Raw genomic sequence first — 18,672 nt, 5'->3', positions numbered from 1 at the left:
CTGTATAAACAATATGGAGCAGCCAACCGTACAGCGCCCGTTATAAGACAATGGTAAACATATAAAACAGCCCATAACAAGAGGGGTCCCGTTTCCACAATGAGAAAATGTTTATCTACTGAATATTAATGTTTAGTAGTAAGGAGAGGTGGCGGGAGGGAAGAGTGGGGTATGAGGGGTGTGTGTGTAGAATTTACTATTTATATTATAATATAAATGTAACAAGTAAGAATGCTGAACACAAACAAATGCAGAGCTACGACCAATAGGGAAAGAGAGACCTCTATAATTTCTCACAAATGTATCCAATCAGCCAGCAGCTTGCGGACCCCCGGTACCTGCGGGGGCTCTTTCATACATGCTGGCGCTACGATCGCATCTTGCAATGCAATCAGGGGCGCTAGTAACGCACAGAAAGACGCCACACGCTGATATAGTAAAAGTTGCAGGAGGTCACGCACAAGCCGGTGAAGTAACCTGATCTGAAGGTGGACGACTGCTTCAAGATGTGGCCTTAATCAGCCTCATCCAGTAATACAAAATAGAAATGACGGAAAGAACCGATGTCACACAAAGTCCTCATATTTGGTTGAACGTTCCCTTAAATAAAAAGCATATTTTCACCTCAAGTATATTTATTAAATAAAACAGAAACCATCGGCTCCCGGCTGATAACTGGCGTCCGGGGCAAGTGCTCTCCGTTCTCACAGCGCTATCTCCTGACTGCTCTTCAGAAGGCTCAGATAAGACTCCAGACCTCGCGTCTCTCACACTTCATATCCTCCCAGCTGCAGATAGCAGCACAACACGGACCATGGGAGAGCGGGACGCAGCCCGGCTTCCACATCTCCACCGGCCCGGCCTTTATTTGGCAGCTTAGTAAAACAAAATTGCCTCAAACAAGAGTTTAGTCATAGCCCATAATAATATTAATAATGTTATAGACCCAGGAGTCCCTGGAAATTGTAACTGTCCATTACATTTGGTGTTTGCCCAGCACCACTTCTCTGTATGCAATTCCCAGTGCACGCTCTTTTTATTCGGTATTCTGTGGTGGATAAGTTGCCTCATCTTTTATTGCTCAAATAGGTGGCGTGCCGTGGCAACTGGCGCGTGCCATGTCGCCAGGGGCCGGGCCTGGTTATTCTGAGATTGTCGCCAGTTCAGTGGAAAGTTTGCTCTTTAATGGAATGTGTTAGTAAATGGCCCCTTCTGAGGTTTGTCTATACAAAGTGGGATAAACATGTATTTATGAAGATGCTATCTGTACATTTACCAGCTATCAGGGACATCACAGATGCCCAAGGCATGCCCTCATAGCGCAAATAGGCTGAGAATTAGAAGCAGCCTGTTGGTTCACTATTAAATATTTGAGTTTACTGTGGTGCCTCGTGCCTCAATGTCATCAGCAGATTCAAGTAGACTGACGGGAAGCATTTCTGTGAGGTAATATTGGTACATCCGACCAAATGTCTGAGTGTGGGTAGCAGCTGAACACTAAACTCACACTGACAGGGTCAGTGACAAGGATTCTAAAGCAGATTAGAACCTGCAAATATTGAGCTGGTAAAAGGTATGCATCCTTTGAAATGATCTGAGTATCTGATTAAGCAAGGCTTGTGTCCACTGCTGACAGGCTACACCCACACAATTAGCTGTGACGTGAAGAAGCGGTAACAATCGAGGCCATTTCTTAAGGGCTATACAAAATTATATATAGCACGAGAAGTACGGCCAACTAAACATAGAAAACAAATACACAGGTGAAAGTCAGGAAGGAGCTGGACGGCAGAAAAACAGCAGTTTGTTGGGAATTCAGACCTCATCTAAGAGCTGCGTAAAACATTTAACAGTGATTTGAGGAAGGAAATTATAAGCACTAAAATGGTAAAACAAAGGTAAAACGAGGCTTGTGACAGATTTACAAGCAGCTCAGAGAAGGTGAGGGGAGACATGAGAATAACTGTAGCAACGATGGGTTCTTACCTGCTATAGCCAAGGGGATATCAAGGGGTAATAAAGGGTACTAAGGCAGAAGGGGGGATTAATACCAGAGAGCGTTAGTTTAGCGTGGGGCATTACATTGTGATGATGGTGGTGCTGTGTTCCTGAGGTCAGGACGGGTATGTACTACTTATTACGTATATACTGCTGGATGATATGAAGACGACTCAGGGCCTGGACGCTATTTGCAAACGGTTGTTCAGAAAAAGGGGCCGGCTATTTAAATTGAGCGCTCGCTCATTGCGGTCTGTTGACACCTCTATGTCTGAGCGAGCGAACGAAACATGCGCTCGCTATTTTGTAAAGTCGCCCCCTGGCCGTTCGCATCATACGTCATCTCCGCTATTTATTAGATTCATCGAGTACATCGAAAGGCATCTGAACTGCTCGCAGTGGTTGTGGTAGGTTTTACTTCCCGCAATCACTGCGAGCAGTTCAAGCTAAAAGACAACCAAGTGACGTGGTCGATGACGCTCCTTTACTAATTATGCACTCCCATTAAACGCCCGTTTTGACCGTTTGGCACGCCTGCGTTCGGATCTCCACTCCCCGTTTTCAAGCACCTTCCCCTGTTACCACCCACAAACGCCTCATTCTGTCACTCAAATTAGCAGCCCCTCGCTGTTTTGCGAGCGCACGATTTCCGATTGCAATGACTGGTTGGCGCATGTGCATTACGACCCATACGCATGCGCAGATGTGCGAACATCGCTCGGAGCGAGCGAGCGGCCGCTTACGAGCGGCTCTGAATCAGGCCCTCTGTCCTTGTTGCTGCATTGTGCAGTAAAGCTGTAGTTATGTGCAGCTTCCATTAAGAACAAAGAAATGCCTTCTCAAATACCAGAGCAGCCTCTTAAATGCTCCCCATTAAACAAGCTGGTGCATGTAGGTTCAAGACAGAAATATCTGCAGTTTTCGCTGCTAACCTGGGATCTAAGTCACTATCGGTGCATCATTCTGTTTGTGTGTTTGTGTGTGACACGAATGACGCTGACATTATCTGAGGGGTACAGATGTGCCCTCAAACTCTATTGCCGCAGTTGTGCCAAACCGCCCATCTCGTCACGCCAGGTCCTGTGCGACTCGGCTCGCACCGAGCGTCTCTTGCTCCCAAATGCGCTAAGCAACAAAACCACTTCACGAGACTGCACTGATTAATTTGAAGTGTGCAACTAGTATATCTGTGTGCGCCTGGGTCTGAATCTGTACATGAAATGCTACGATGCAGCGGGCGCAGCTTTTTTTTTCACGCCAGGTCCTATTGCACAGATTCAGGCTCGGTCGTACACAGATATACAAGGGTCACATATCAAATGAATCACTGCAGTCTCGGTTTTGCATCGTGTTGCGATTAAGATGCACATTCAAGCGAAAATTATTATTATTGTTTATTCATATGGCTCCACAAGTGTTTCGCAGCGCCTTACATAGTACATAAAGTGACTTACAGTAAAATACAATACAATGAAGGACAAGGACATGGATAATATACATTGATACATTGGTGGCCATAACATCCAAATAAGCAACAGAGTATAAGCAACCAAGTGTTAGGTGCCCTAGTGGTGAGTAAAAAGTAGATGAAAATAAAGTAAGGAGAAGCACAAGAGGGTAGAGGGCCCTGCTCGTAAGAGCTTACATTCTCAAGGGGAGGGGCAGCCAGACAGGCATGATACAGATGGGGAAGACAGGGAGGAAGGAGTATGTAGCAGCAAGTTAGGATGAGAGCTGGAAGGCTTGCAGCAAGTTAGGATGAGAGCTGGAAGGCTTTAATGAAGTAGGGGGTCTTGAGAGCCCGTTTGAAGGATTGTAGAGAAGTGGAGAGTCTGATGGGGAGAGGGAGAGAATTCCAAAGGTGGCGAGCAGCACGAGCAAAATCTTGGAGGCGGGAGTGGGAGGAAGCAATCAGTTGGCATGAGAGGCGGCGTGCATTTGTTGAACGAAGTGGGCAGACAGAAGAGTGAAGGGAGATGAGGTCAGAGATGTAAAATAACGCTACACCACTCGGAGCGGTTCACTGACGACCGATATCTCGCACAGCATGGTGTTTTGAGGCTAAGTGTATGAAGACACATCTGTACAGTGTAATATTGGGGGTAACGGTCATGGCACCTCCTGACTAGTAAACATCTGCCATAGGATGGAACAGAGACATAAATACTTATTGCCTCTTCATAACGGCCAATTCTGTACATTATCAGACGACTCCACTATATAACCTTGTAGACAGATGCAGACAAAACAATCTCTGTGAAATAAAACTACACCAATAAAAACTATACAGTGCTAAAATGTGTACATTGTTTTATATGAGACGCGGGTCTTCACACGATTTACATTTACTGTGTAGCACAGTACGAGCTACTGTGTTGTTCCTTTCAGTAAGCCATCATCTTCTAAAGGGATCAGTGACTGGCAGCCTATTGGGTGTACCAGGCATATCTGCCCCAATCTCAGATACCTTCTCTCCCCAACACTTACTGTACATTACTATTGGATCTTGTCTTTCTTCACAAAGTGTGGGCCTTATTTGTGTCACTAATGCAATGCCCGTAACCGTGGCCACTGGCACTGGCATTGCATGTAACTGCTGTGTGCAACTCAGAAGTAAACCTGGTTAATAGGCAAAAGACGGCAGCCCATAGACCTTGTCTGCGCCATGCATCATTGTGCTTAATCTGTGCCCTTATGCCAATTCCTTTGTGACAAAAGTACTTACCTAGTGTGCCTGGTATACTGTAAGTCACTTTGTATGCGGATACGATGCAGATGAAACACTAAATGCAGGTAAAATTCCGGGAATCGTCTAAGTCACTTTGTGCGTCTCTCGCCATAAGATGCCTCAAGGATAGGTGTGTGAGGACACATCTGTAGCAGCCTATTAAGAGCCAGGTGGTCTTGGATTTTAGTACAATATTATGCATAACTTAATCTAAATTCAGAACCCCCCTAACTCATTAGTTTGTTCAGGTTTCAAGTCAAAAGGAACTGATAGGAACGTCAGGAGATGGCGATGTCAGAAAGCACAAAATGGCAGCATGGCATTATCTGAGCTTGTAGTATGAATTCCCTGGCGCCACAGGGGGGTAAATGATGAACTAGTACAAGCTCAGTCCACCTACTACAGGATGAATGCGATGCATCTGACTCAAGCCTGGGCTGTAATAGGCCAACCCTACACTTACCCTGAGCCTGTCTTTGGGCAGTGCGACAGCGCCTTGTTTGATGACTTCCAGGACGCGTTCTACGGAGAGATCGGCTCCGGCCTGCTCCAGGCGTGAGCTGAAGAAGCAGATGACCTACAACAGAGAATCAGACAAGACTGATTAGAAGTTGTGCTCGGAACCATCATCCCTCACCTGGAGAACAAAGACAATGGCTGATGGTGTGTTCAAATCATAACCAAACTCTACAAACGCACTTCTGCACAACATCAATAAGGTAGAAGAGGTAGATTGCTCTGGAATTAGAGCTATCACAGAGTTTGTCCACCTAGAATTAACCCTCACGTTGTTCCAGGCCTGGCAGAGAAGATGGACACCAGCTCTGCAGGAGTAGACTGGGCACAGATACATATACATATATAGCTAATAAAAGAGGACGTGAACATAATCTTTGTGTGGCCAAACTTGACATAGAAGACGACGACATGTCAATGAAGAATGCTAAAATGTGCTTTAATATGATACAACGAAGCTAGTCATGGAAGGCTACGCTCACTGTTTCTGCTAATAGGAATTGTGTGACCGAGAATAAATAAACCAATGAGGGCTGTGACAAGCTGAAGGCAGCATCAGTCAGAGAGGTACATAGAGCACGTAGGGTTTGGGAACGACTTGTCACATGGCACCTTGTACGACTTCTCTGCCTGAACTGCAGAGTTATCAGCCCTCCTGCGCTCAGCCATGGGCAGCGTATAACATTTCGTAACAGGGGCCAGACGGGCTGGGTTTCCTCTGCCATCACCACAGTCATTCTGTAGCAACATCCTCACCTGTGGTTTCCACCAAGCTCTACATGAAAGGGTACTGGAGCATTTCCGAGATTCATGTGTCTGCTGTGGTTTTCTGCTAAATAAAGAAAGTTTTGACCTATTTTCTGCATTGCAGGAGGCTCAGGAAGGCTCACGACAAACGGAATATTCACAAAAAGAAAATAGTCCTATGGATGTGGTCATTAGCTATTTCCCGATTCCCTTCTCTGGCATGGAAACAATACAAGTAAACACGGCGTACTCAATAATTGTAACAACTTCATTTCTGGGCCCGTTCAAAGCTCGGCACAAACTCCCAATAGTAATGCATTGCTGCAGCACTCCGTATAATTCCTTGATCTTTAATAATGTACTAGTTGGACACTGAGTTGGTAAAACTTTGGGTCCTCTTTCATCCTTGGTGACTCAGATTACCATGCTCATAGCTTGGCGCTGTGTGAACGGATTGTGTTGCGAGTTAATATGGACGGCTGTAAACCTCACACAGAGAAGTAATCACGTTTTGCTTTATTTAAGAGAGAGAGATCATACAGATTGAGCACATTTATGTTTTAGTGAAATGGCGCCCCACAGGGCACGTTATGGGGAAATCGCACCGTATCGTTGTATATAATGCGGTGCGCCCCACCGACCGGCCCTGCATCACATCAACATCTGTAAATATGAAAATTATTATTTAACAGTAATCATCTTTCTACCAAATAAGATTCTAAGCACTTTACAACATTACAAGGGGTGTGGCAGCCATCTTGAGATCTAGAGTTGCTAAATCTGTTATAACTCACATCACTCACTGCACCATAGGAGTTTACAATCTCAAGTCCCTACCACACACACACACTAGGGGCCTTTTTTGTTGAGTCTCTGAACCTACCAGTATATGTGATTGGACTGTGTGGGAGTAAACGGAAGCTCCTGTAGGAAAAACACAAACACCACAGAGGGCCCTTGTTGGAATCTAACCCATGACCCCAGGGCTCTGAGGTAACATATGTACCATGCAGCATGTATATTGTCCTTTTAACGGTTATTCAGCTATTTATGCCAGCTATTGCATTGGACCACCAGGAGAAGCTTTGTTATGCTACCTATAACTGCATAATAGTGGACCAGATTCATGAAAATGACCTAATAGGGATTACTAACAGTTCCTGTCATCTACTAGTGAACAAACCAGTCTGTCTTTCATTAGGTGGTAGGCCAGGTCCATCATTAGGTGGGGTGCAAGTGTTCAGCCAGCCTCTCATTAAGCTCAATGCCAGAGCCCAGCCAGCCTCTCATTAGCCCAGGTGCCCTTATTAGGTGGGACGATACTGCATATGCTTAATAGATACGATGTCAGTGCCATGATTAGGTGAGAAGCTAGCAAGATCCCCGATTTGGTGAAATGCCAGTTCCGAGGACAAGATGCAATGCCAACATCCTGATTGGGATATGATGCTAGTGCCATGCCATTCTATCATTAGGTGCAATGCCAGTGTTTAAATTAGTTTGAACGCAGTACCCAGACAGACACTCATTAGGGGCAATGCCAGTGCCCAGAAAAGCTTTTATTATGTGAAAATCCAGAGCCTCAGGTGCAAGGCTAGTCTAGAGCCAGGCACTCTGAAGCAATGCCAGACTAGAGCCAGGCTCTCAGGTGCAAGGCCAGCCTAGAGCCAGGCACTCTGGAGCAATGGCAGCCTACAGCTAGGCTCTCAGGTGCAAGGCCAGCCTAGAGCCTGGCTCTCAGGTGCAAGGCCAGCCTAGAGCCAGGCCCTCAGGTGCAATGACAGCGCAAAGCCAGGCACTCAGGTGCAATGACAGCATAGAGCCAGGCCCTCAGGTGCAATGACAGCATAGAGCCAGGCCCTCAGGTGCAATGACAGCATAGAGCCAGGCCCTCAGGTGCAATGACAGCATAGAGCCAGGTCCTCAGGTGCAATGACAGCATAGAGCCAGGCCCTCAGGTGCAATACCATTGCGCAGCCAGCCACACTGGTGCATCGCCTTTGCCCTGACTCAATGAGATGCCAGTCCCCACTGGGCACCGATGCCGGGGTTCTCTAGTATTTGCAGCACCAACAACATTATATGCACCACTTAAAAATCAGAAAAAAAATGGAAAAGGCTATGTATAATTTCCTTCAAAGGGGAAAAAGGAGGACAGGAAAAGGATCGCAGAGAAGCCAGAACCCAGCGTCAGACTTAACACACATCACATTCATTATATACAGTACAGGGACCATCCTAAATTGTGTTTGTTTTCCTGCTCGCATGTCAGATGGACCTAAAGATACAAGGTAGATCCAGTTCAAAGGACATTAGTGTAAAGCCTAGACCTCAGCCAGCCACAAAGGCTCGCACGAGAGGACCACTTCATACAGCTGTCTGTATTCATTTGGCTTGACAGCAAACACAGAAACCATAGTAATACTGCTTCATTCAATCCCAATCTAGTAATGCGAATACCTTCACGGCCATTTAACCGACTGGTTTCCCTTTGTTTACATATCCAGAGGGCTCAGGAGAATCTAATCTGTTTATGTACACACTATTATATGTTCATCTTTAGATGTGCTTTTGTGGTTTTTAAAATAATTTTTTCCTTTTAATATTGCATATTAAATTATTTTATGTTCTAATTACGCAGAATGATAGTGTGCGCCAATTTACTGATGGAGGACTCTAATCATCAATAAAATGTCTTGCAAACTCTCCTACAACTATCTGAGCCGTGGGGATCTGAAGATTCTTCTCCATTTATTCTCCACACAGAGAGCGTCTATACAGTAACAGCACATGGATGCACAGAGAGCGTCTATACAGTAACAATACATGGATACACAGAGAGCGTCTATACAGTAACCATACATGGATGCACAGAGAGCACCTATACAGTAACAATACATGGATACACAGAGAGAGTCTATACAGTAACAACACATGGATGCACAGAGAGCGTCTAACAGTAACAATACATGGATACACAGAGAGCGTCTATACAGTAACAATACATGGATACACAGAGAGCGTCTATACAGTAACAATACATGGATACACAGAGCGTCTATACAGTAACAATACATGGATACACCGAGCGTCTATACAGTAACAATACATGGATGCACAGAGAGCGTCTATACTGTAACAATACATGGATACACAGAGAGCGTCTATACAGTAACAATACATGGATGCACAGAGAGCGTCTATACAGTAACAACACATGGATACACAGAGAGCGTCTATACAGTAACAATACATGGATGCACAGAGAGCGCCTATACAGTAACAATACATGGATACACAGAGAGCGTCTATACAGTAACAATACATGGATACACAGAGAGCGTCTATACAGTAACAATACATGGATGCACAGAGAGCGTCTATACAGTAACAATACATGGATGCACAGAGAGCGTCTATACAGTAACAATACATGGATGCACAGAGAGCGCCTATACAGTAACAATACATGGATGCACAGAGAGCGCCTATACAGTAACAATACATGGATGCACAGAGAGCGTCTATACAGTAACCATACATGGATACACAGAGAGCGTCTATACAGTAACAATACATGGATGCACAGAGAGCGCCTATACAGTAACAATACATGTATTCACAGAGAGCGCCTATACAGTAACAATACATGGATGCACAGAGAGCGTCTATACCGTAACAATACATGGATGCACAGAGAGCGCCTATACAGTAACAACACATGGATGCACAGAGAGCGCCTATACAGTAACAACACATGGATGCACAGAGAGCGTCTATACAGTAACAATACATGGATACACAGAGAGCGCCTATACAGTAACAATACATGGATACACAGAGAGCGCCTATACAGTAACAATACATGGATACACAGAGAGCGTCTATACAGTAACAATACATGGATACACAGAGAGCGTCTATACATTAACAATACATGGATACACAGAGAGCGCCTATACAGTAACAATACATGGATGCACAGAGAGCGCCTATACAGTAACAATACATGGATGCACAGAGAGCGTCTATACAGTAACAATACATGGATACACAGAGAGCGTCTATACAGTAACAATACATGGATACACAGAGAGCGCCTATACAGTAACAATACATGGATACACAGAGAGCGTCTATACAGTAACAATACATGGATGCACAGAGAGTGTCTATACAGTAACAATACATGGATACACAGAGCGTCTATACAGTAACAATACATGGATACACAGAGAGCGCCTATACAGTAACAATACATGGATGCACAGAGAGCGCCTATACAGTAACAATACATGGATACACAGAGCATCTATACAGTAACAATACATGGATACACAGAGAGCGCCTATACAGTAACAATACATGGATACACAGAGAGCGCCTATACAGTAACAATACATGGATACACAGAGACCGTCTATACAGTAACAATACATGGATACACAGAGAGCGCCTATACAGTAACAATACATGGATACACAGAGAGCGTCTATACAGTAACAATACATGGATACACAGAGACCGCCTATACAGTAACAATACATGGATACACAGAGACCGTCTATACAGTAACAATACATGGATACACAGAGAGCGCCTATACAGTAACAATACATGGATGCACAGAGAGAGAGTCTATACAGTAACAATACATGGATACACAGAGAGCGCCTATACAGTAACAATACATGGATACACAGAGACCGTCTATACAGTAACAATACATGGATACACAGAGACCGTCTATACAGTAACAATACATGGATGCACAGAGAGAGAGTCTATACAGTAACAATACATGGATGCACAGAGAGCGTCTATACAGTAACAATACATGGATACACAGAGAGCGCCTATACAGTAACAATACATGGATGCACAGAGAGCGCCTATACAGTAACAATACATGGATACACAGAGAGCGTCTATACAGTAACAATACATGGATACACAGAGAGCGCCTATACAGTAACAATACATGGATACACAGAGAGCGCCTATACAGTAACAATACATGGATACACAGAGACCGTCTATACAGTAACAATACATGGATGCACAGAGAGAGAGTCTATACAGTAACAATACATGGATACACAGAGAGCGCCTATACAGTAACAATACATGGATACACAGAGACCGTCTATACAGTAACAATACATGGATACACAGAGACCGTCTATACAGTAACAATACATGGATGCACAGAGAGAGAGTCTATACAGTAACAATACATGGATGCACAGAGAGCGCCTATACAGTAACAATACATGGATGCACAGAGAGCGCCTATACAGTAACCATACATGGATACACAGAGAGCGTCTATACAGTAACAATACATGGATGCACAGAGAGCGTCTATACAGTAACAATACATGGATACACAGAGCGTCTATACAGTAACAATACATGGATACACAGAGAGAGTCTATACAGTAACAATACATGGATACACAGAGAGCGTCTATACCAGTGATTCCCAACCTCGGTCCTCAAGGCACACTAAAGCTGGCCACACACTAGACCTACTTTCATCCAACTAGTTGATTGGTTGGGATGAAAATCTGGTAAGGAATGGGAGAAAATGATGATCAGCAATTTGCTCCTAAATGCCATAAAACAATGAAAATTGTCGTTCAGACAAGTTTGTTAAATGTTTGATCTAAACAATTTGTTTAAACAACAATTTTTGTCCACTTTCCGGCGTTTGGGAGCAAATTGCTGATTGTCATTTGCTTTCATTCCTTACCAGATTTTCATTCCAACCAATCAACTAGTTGGCTGGTTGGATGTAAGTTGGTCTAGTGTGTGGCCAGCTTAACAGTCCTGGTTGTAGTGATATCCATGATTGTGCACAGATGGTTAAATCAAAATAACTAAGGTTAGTCAGTTGTGCTCAAGTATGGCTATTCCTAAAACCTGGACTGGTAAGCTGCATACACACGTAACGATGTTAGTAACCAACGATTTTCGTTCAGATTTTCCCTTGAAAAAGTGAACGAACATCGTTTAGAAAATTCGTTGGTTACTAAATTAATGAACGATTTTTCCAACAATTTTCATGAACGAGGAACGATTTTTTAAACATGCATACAGTGAATGGACATTGTTCATTCTGTACGAAAATCGTTCTGTTGGACAGTCAGAATGGACGATGAACTACAAACGGGAGCGCACATGAACGATTATCGTTCACCCTAAAAAAAATTAACGATTTTTCAAACGATTTAACAATAATGACATCGTTATAGTTAAATCGTTAAAAAAATCGTTACGTGTGTACGCACTTTTAGTGTACCTTGAGGACTGTGGTTGGAAACCCCTGGTCTATACAGTAACAATACATGGATCCACAGAGAACGTCTATACAGTAACAATACATGGATGCACAGAGAGCATCTATACAGTAAAAATACATGCAATACAATGCTTGCAGACAGGGGAGTAGAAGGTGGATAGTATGCTTGCATACAGGGGAGTAGAAGGTGGATAGTATGCTTGCAGACAGGGGTCTAGAAGGTGGATAGTATGCTTGCAGACAGGGGACTAGAAGGTGGATAGCATGCTTGCATACAGGGGAGTAGAAGGTGACTAGTATGCTTGCATACAGGAGAGTAGAAGGTGGATAGCATGCTTGCAGATAGGGGACTAGAAGGTGGATAGCATGCTTGCAGACAGGGGACTAGAAGGTGGATAGTATGCTTGCAGACATGGGACTAGAAGGTGACTAGTATGCTTGCATACAGGGGAGTAGAAGGTGACTAGTATGCTTGCAGACAGGGGAGTAGAAGGTGGATAGCATAGCATGCTTGCAGACAGGGGACTAGAAGGTGACTAGTATGCTTGCAGACAGGGGACTAGAAGGTGGATAGCATGCTTGCATACAGGGGAGTAGAAGGTTGATAGCATGCTTGCATACAGGGGAGTAGAAGGTGGATAGTATGCTTGCAGACAGGGGACTAGAAGGTGCATAGTATGCTTGCAGACAGGGGAATAGAAGGTGCATAGTATGCTTGCAGACGGGACTAGAACATGGATAGTATGCTCCCATCAGGGGAGTAGAAGGTCGATAGCATGCTTGCAGACAGGGGACTAGAAGGTGACTAGTATGCTTGCAGACAGGGGACTAGAAGGTGGATAGTATGCTTGCAGACATGGGACTAGAAGGTGGATAGTATGCTTGCATACAGGGGAGTAGAAGGTGGATAGTATGCTTGCAGACATGGGACTAGAAGGTGACTAGTATGCTTGCATACAGGGGAGTAGAAGGTGACTAGTATGCTTGCAGACAGGGGAGTAGAAGGTGGATAGCATGCTTGCAGATAGGGGACTAGAAGGTGGATAGCATGCTTGCAGACAGGGGACTAGAAGGTGGATAGTATGCTTGCAGACATGGGACTAGAAGGTGACTAGTATGCTTGCATACAGGGGAGTAGAAGGTGACTAGTATGCTTGCATACAGGGGACTAGAAGGTGGATAGCATAGCATGCTTGCAGACAGGGGACTAGAAGGTGATTAGTATACTTGCAGACATAGTTGAAGCTGATTAGTTTACTTGTAAAAAGTGAATCGCAATGCAATCCGGAAAGTTTACTTAACAATAGTTGGGCATGCAGTAGTGTGAATTTGCACAGTTTACATTAAAAAAAAAGAAAAACTCTATCATATCAGTCGCCTCCCAATAATAGTCCATTCACTCTGAAGCATTTGGTACCAACATTTCATATTCATCTTAGACTGCATATCCAAAAACTATTCTGCTCAATTTTGCAGTTAATTTCTCAAGCACACAGCTTACAGAAAACAAACAACATGTAAAAGCACAGCGGAAAGAAAAGATTTTGGTCAAAAAAGACGAAAAAAAATAGGTCTGTGCCACAGTGGTTAGCATTGCTGCCTTGCTGTTCCCAGGACATTGGGTTGGGTACAACTCTCTCAGCACTAGACCACCAGGGGATGTTTTGTCGACATGCTAATCATGTTGACATTTCGTTCGTGTCGACATGGTGAATGTCAATGTGGTCCATGATGTATGTCGACATTCTCATGTTGAGAAAATATTCCACACCCCTAATTGTTTGATCTTGTTCAACCAAAATATGTACATTTTTACAGTAGACCTTTGCGGACAATACCAAGTAGTTTATGTTTCCAGTTTCAGACTCATTCCTGGATGGTCTCATTCCTTTAGTTACATTACCTGTATTAGAGCGTCACCGCTGTGTTCAGCAGTCACCTCCCAGACAACATACGCTCCCTGCATGCAGGCCTGGACCCTTGCTAGCGATGCACAATCAGTGTTGAGAAGCTTACAAAGCATGACGTCGGACAGGTCACACGGCACAGGGGGTCTATCACGCAGGGCGCATACAAGTGTTCGATCAGTGATTGCAGAAAAAAATTTAACCCGTAAACATCGGATAGAAGATAGTGTTCATTCTAGCACCCTACACCTGTCACAACCTGTGCAGTTCCTCTCTCCTGCCTGGGGTATCATTCCCTGCTCTGGTGCTTCTAGCACACACAGCTGATGCAACAAACTGCTGAGATACAGACTAGGAATGTGCTAAAAGCACCAGAGCAGAGAGTGACACCCCAGGCAGGAAAGAGGAACTGCACAGGTTGTGACAAGTGCAGGGTGTTAGAATGAACACTACAAGAGTGTATCTAACACATCCTGACCATCTTGGTAAGAAATACCCACCCTTTGTGTCTATTTAGTAACCCAACAAAAAGTAAAATGATCCTCTATAATGCAAAACGCAGTTACAGAATCTATTCCACCGTTCCGTGTTTTCAGAACGGTTTCATCTGTACTAATGTAATGGTCTCCTGCGCAACACAAATGTGCAATTATAATATGCTTGACATAATCTGTTATTGGACATCTGAGCTTAGGAAACATCTGTCTGAGGTCTAGGCAGCCTCTGGCTTCTGGGGTCATGCACCTAGTGCTCTACAGGCTTCAGTTGCCGCTTCCAAGCCAGGCTCCTAGATTTCACACAAACACCACAAGTGTTTACACACGAATGCGACCTTCATTTCTCAGTTCAAGGTTAAACCTGACAGCAAAAGTTGACAATGTAGGAAATGGGACCAGTCTTCCTTGTTTTATACAGCACAGTTATATTTATAAACTGAATGTGCATGCACTATAATAACCAAAAATGACATAATAGTGTTCTAACATTAAAAAACACATTAATAAACAAGCAAAAGAGCGAAGTTGAAAATGGTATAAATTCACAGTAAGTACCACTCTTATGCACATAAACAGAGCAGCTTCTAACTTATTACAAAATAAAAAAAAATCCACCAATGTTTTGGAGCGATGAAGCATAGAAAAAAAATAATTTGTAAAAATATCATACTACACTTCTAGCCTCCTTGAGCGTTAAACAGCCTGTCTAGTCGTGCCGCGCCATTGCATGACTCTGTCTTTTCGTGCAACTTTTTCCCTTCAAATGAGTCTTATTCACAAAGCGATGCGAACAGGATGCACAAAGTCAGTGTTTATCAAATGGAAATAGTGATAAATCCACAATTCGGACACGCAAGCAGCTTCTGCTGATTAAAATGATATGCAGCATGCCTATATTCCGCGTGCGACTGCCGATGCGGAATGCTACTTTACACAGCCGCTGACAATGTAACGTAGCATTTTGCATGCAGATACACCCGCACACAGAATATAGGCCGCACACATATCATTTTAATTAGCAGAAGCTGCTTGTGTGTCCATTTTGTGGATTTATCACTATTTTCATTTGACACTGACTTTGTGTGGTCTGTATATACCTAAATATACTACACTATGGGCGTAGGGCCTGCTTCACAGTTGTGCGCTGCTAGAATCGCTGCTGCGCTATATACTGATGACGCAGGAGGCATCTTGGGTAAATAGACGCCCGCTGACGGTTTCTGTGATCCGCTGCTGCGTCGGATCACCATCGGCCATCTGAGTAAGCCTAAGATTACTGTAAGGCAGTACTGCTATACCATACACCCACCATCCAGCATTATCAACTTTTGGGGGTCGTGCCGCACTTACCATAGCTATGGACGCCACCATTGGCCTGCGTACAAAAAAATGTGAGATAAGGCCATTGGGGGGAGTTCACCTGCCCTCCTCGCGGCTAATTAAATTAAACCCTTAGAGCGTCAATGTATGCATGAACATATAGAATTTAAAAAAAAAAACCCACAGATTAAAGTGTCTGCATAATTTGCAAATATTCTCATCTAGAAATGTTGGCAAAACACTCACACCAAATAACACCAAGGTCTGAGAAAATGTTCAATTTGCCCACATAGTTTTCTGCCGTAGTTCCGATATTATGTAACATCTTAGAGAATCGCCATGTTAATGTGCTTATCCTGTGAATGTCAAGGACCAGTTTCCTAGAATAATCCCTATAGGACTAAAAAGCTGACGCTCTGCAATAGTCTTACAATTCATCACATACAGCGAAACTGATGCGGATACCACATCTAAATCCTAGGGGCTTTGGGCGCTATGGAAGAAAGGTACATAAATAGAACTCTTCAGTAACATTTTCTTCTGAAGTATAGTGGGGGACATTTATACAACTTTTCCTTAGGTAACTGTGCTGTAACATATACAATCCCCTGACATTAATGACAACTGGATATTGTTGGGGGGGGGAGCGGTTAAGGGTTTGGTACATGAGTGACAGTGTAGGGAGACTGTGGAGCGACTGACAGGCGAGAGGCAGCAGCGGTGTAGTGGCGAGATGTAGAGTTGAGGATGGATTGGAGAGGGACAGGCGACAGTGGGGTAGGCCAGAGAGGAGTAGGTCACAGCAATTAAAGTGGGAGATGATGAGGATATGGATGAAACTTTTAATGGCGTCCAGGGAAAATGAAATCTGGATCCTGGAAATGTTGCAAAGGTCAAAGTGGGACTGAATGGGGGGGGGGGGGGGGCAAAGGAGGGTGGAGTCAAAGATGACGCCCTGACAGCGGGCTTGGGAGGAATGAGGTCACATGACAGATACAATACTCTCACTGTACTTACCATGTCTATATTCTGCATAATATCCTGGAACGAAGGGTGACTCCGGAACTGCTCAAAGAGCTCCCGCTTGTACAACAGGGCGTACACCAGATTGGGGTTATGGTGGAGAGAATTGGTCAGGCAGGAGTTAATGATTTCCAGCATCATTCGGATGACTTCCTCTATCACATTCAGGTCCTGCGCCTGCGTACACACAAAGCAGAATACTAAATAAAGCGATCAGCAACGATAATTACACCAAAATACCATCGCAGAAATGGCGACATCAGAAACTCAATCCCCATTATTACCATGTTACACTGTGCGTGGGCTGCACTAAATATACACAGTTTTAGGATCCTACGCCCTAAAAGCTGCAAAATCCAGAATGAAAGAAAAAGGGGAAAAAAAACTTCCTAGTTACTGTGAGGGGCTGTGTGGGAAAAGGCCAGGGGGATTTTTTTTTTTATTATAATTTAGTATATTATAGGCAAATGACAGATATCCCCCACATTCCAAATAACAGAGATTATTACCGTGTACCTTGGGAATTCCATAGGAACCATCACTACCACAGGAGGGGGGGGACGGGGGGACGGACGGACATATAATAACCTTCTAAAGATGACACGTGAGGAAATTTCCCAAAGCAACCAATCAGCTTCTGGCTCTCCTTCTATAGAATGTACTTGATAGATGATAGCTAAAAGTCGATTTGTTGCTATAGGTACAGGGCCTGATTCAGGTTGGTCTGCAAGGCTGCGGACACATGCAACCGGTCGATGTTTGCGTTCTGCGCATGCATCGCAGTGGGAGCGTGCAAAGCGGCCACTGTGATCTGGTATGTGTACGCAGCGGCACAAAGAAATGATTGACAGGAAGCTCCGTTTGCGGGTGGAGGTCGAAGGAACGCAGGCGCGCCTGTGCGTTTGAACGCCGTTACAGGGGCGTGCATAATTAATGCCCGCGATGGCATACGCAGCCAGAGGTCTAGATGGCGAAAGGAAGTTTCACAGTTTGTGAGTCAGGGTCATCTCAAATCACAACTGTGCGTATGGGTCCGATGTTACCGATGTTTTCGCTGACTTGCGGACGGATGTATGTAATGGGAAGTGGGCGTCTTTATACAGAGGTGGGCATCTTGGTATAGTGCTGCGATCAAATTTGCATTTTTTCGCTGCAAGCGGGTGAGTGCGATTGCAGACTTGCGAACTGTGCTGAACCAGGCCCAAAGTCCCCGCGTAATTGCGGGCAGCAGTATCCTAGCAGAACCAACATTTATAAGTCTGCATCCGAACATGGAGACGCCGGCAGTGACGGTAACAGGCAAAAATGGAGCAAACTGCTACACAAAATGTCTTTTTTTTTTTTGTCATTCTCCCCATTAATAAGAATATGCGCTAATACGTATCGGACTACATTCAGTCCTGACTATAACATTGTGCTGCTATGGAATGTAGGAGCTATAATGAACACCAGAGCAGGGGTAGGCACCATTTTGTGTGTGGCTACAGTGGTTTCCATGGCGACAAGTTGAACCTCTCATTGGGGACAAGTTTGGACATGGGGGAATCTCAGGAATGTTAAGAAGCCCAATAACAGCACATTCAGGGGTTTGGGGAGGAGAATTACAGTGTAGGAGAGCCTGAGTCTTGGGAC

The 18,672-nt window shown here is 44.3% G+C and overlaps 1 protein-coding gene across 3 annotated transcripts in view; it reads right to left on the bottom strand.

Annotated features, from left to right (window-relative positions):
- The window catches only part of DYM (dymeclin), a 408,809-nt gene that overhangs the window by 61,018 nt on the left and 329,119 nt on the right, over positions 1–18,672 (bottom strand). For all 3 annotated transcript variants that reach the window (XM_088476488.1, XM_088476487.1, XM_088476489.1), the window contains 2 exons: positions 17,035–17,217; positions 5,190–5,303 (listed from right to left, as the gene is read on the bottom strand). In XM_088476488.1, the coding sequence (XP_088332614.1) occupies positions 5,190–5,303; positions 17,035–17,217 (297 nt within the window). The remainder of the gene's footprint in view (positions 1–5,189; positions 5,304–17,034; positions 17,218–18,672) is intronic.

This window comes from Taudactylus pleione, unplaced genomic scaffold, assembly GCF_031769625.1.
Source record: "Taudactylus pleione unplaced genomic scaffold, aTauple2 ptg000189l, whole genome shotgun sequence".
In the NCBI taxonomy this organism is placed as follows: domain Eukaryota; kingdom Metazoa; phylum Chordata; class Amphibia; order Anura; family Myobatrachidae; genus Taudactylus; species Taudactylus pleione.
The sequence above is the reverse complement of the archived record's forward strand: the minus strand, read 5'-3'. Positions and strand labels throughout refer to the sequence as shown.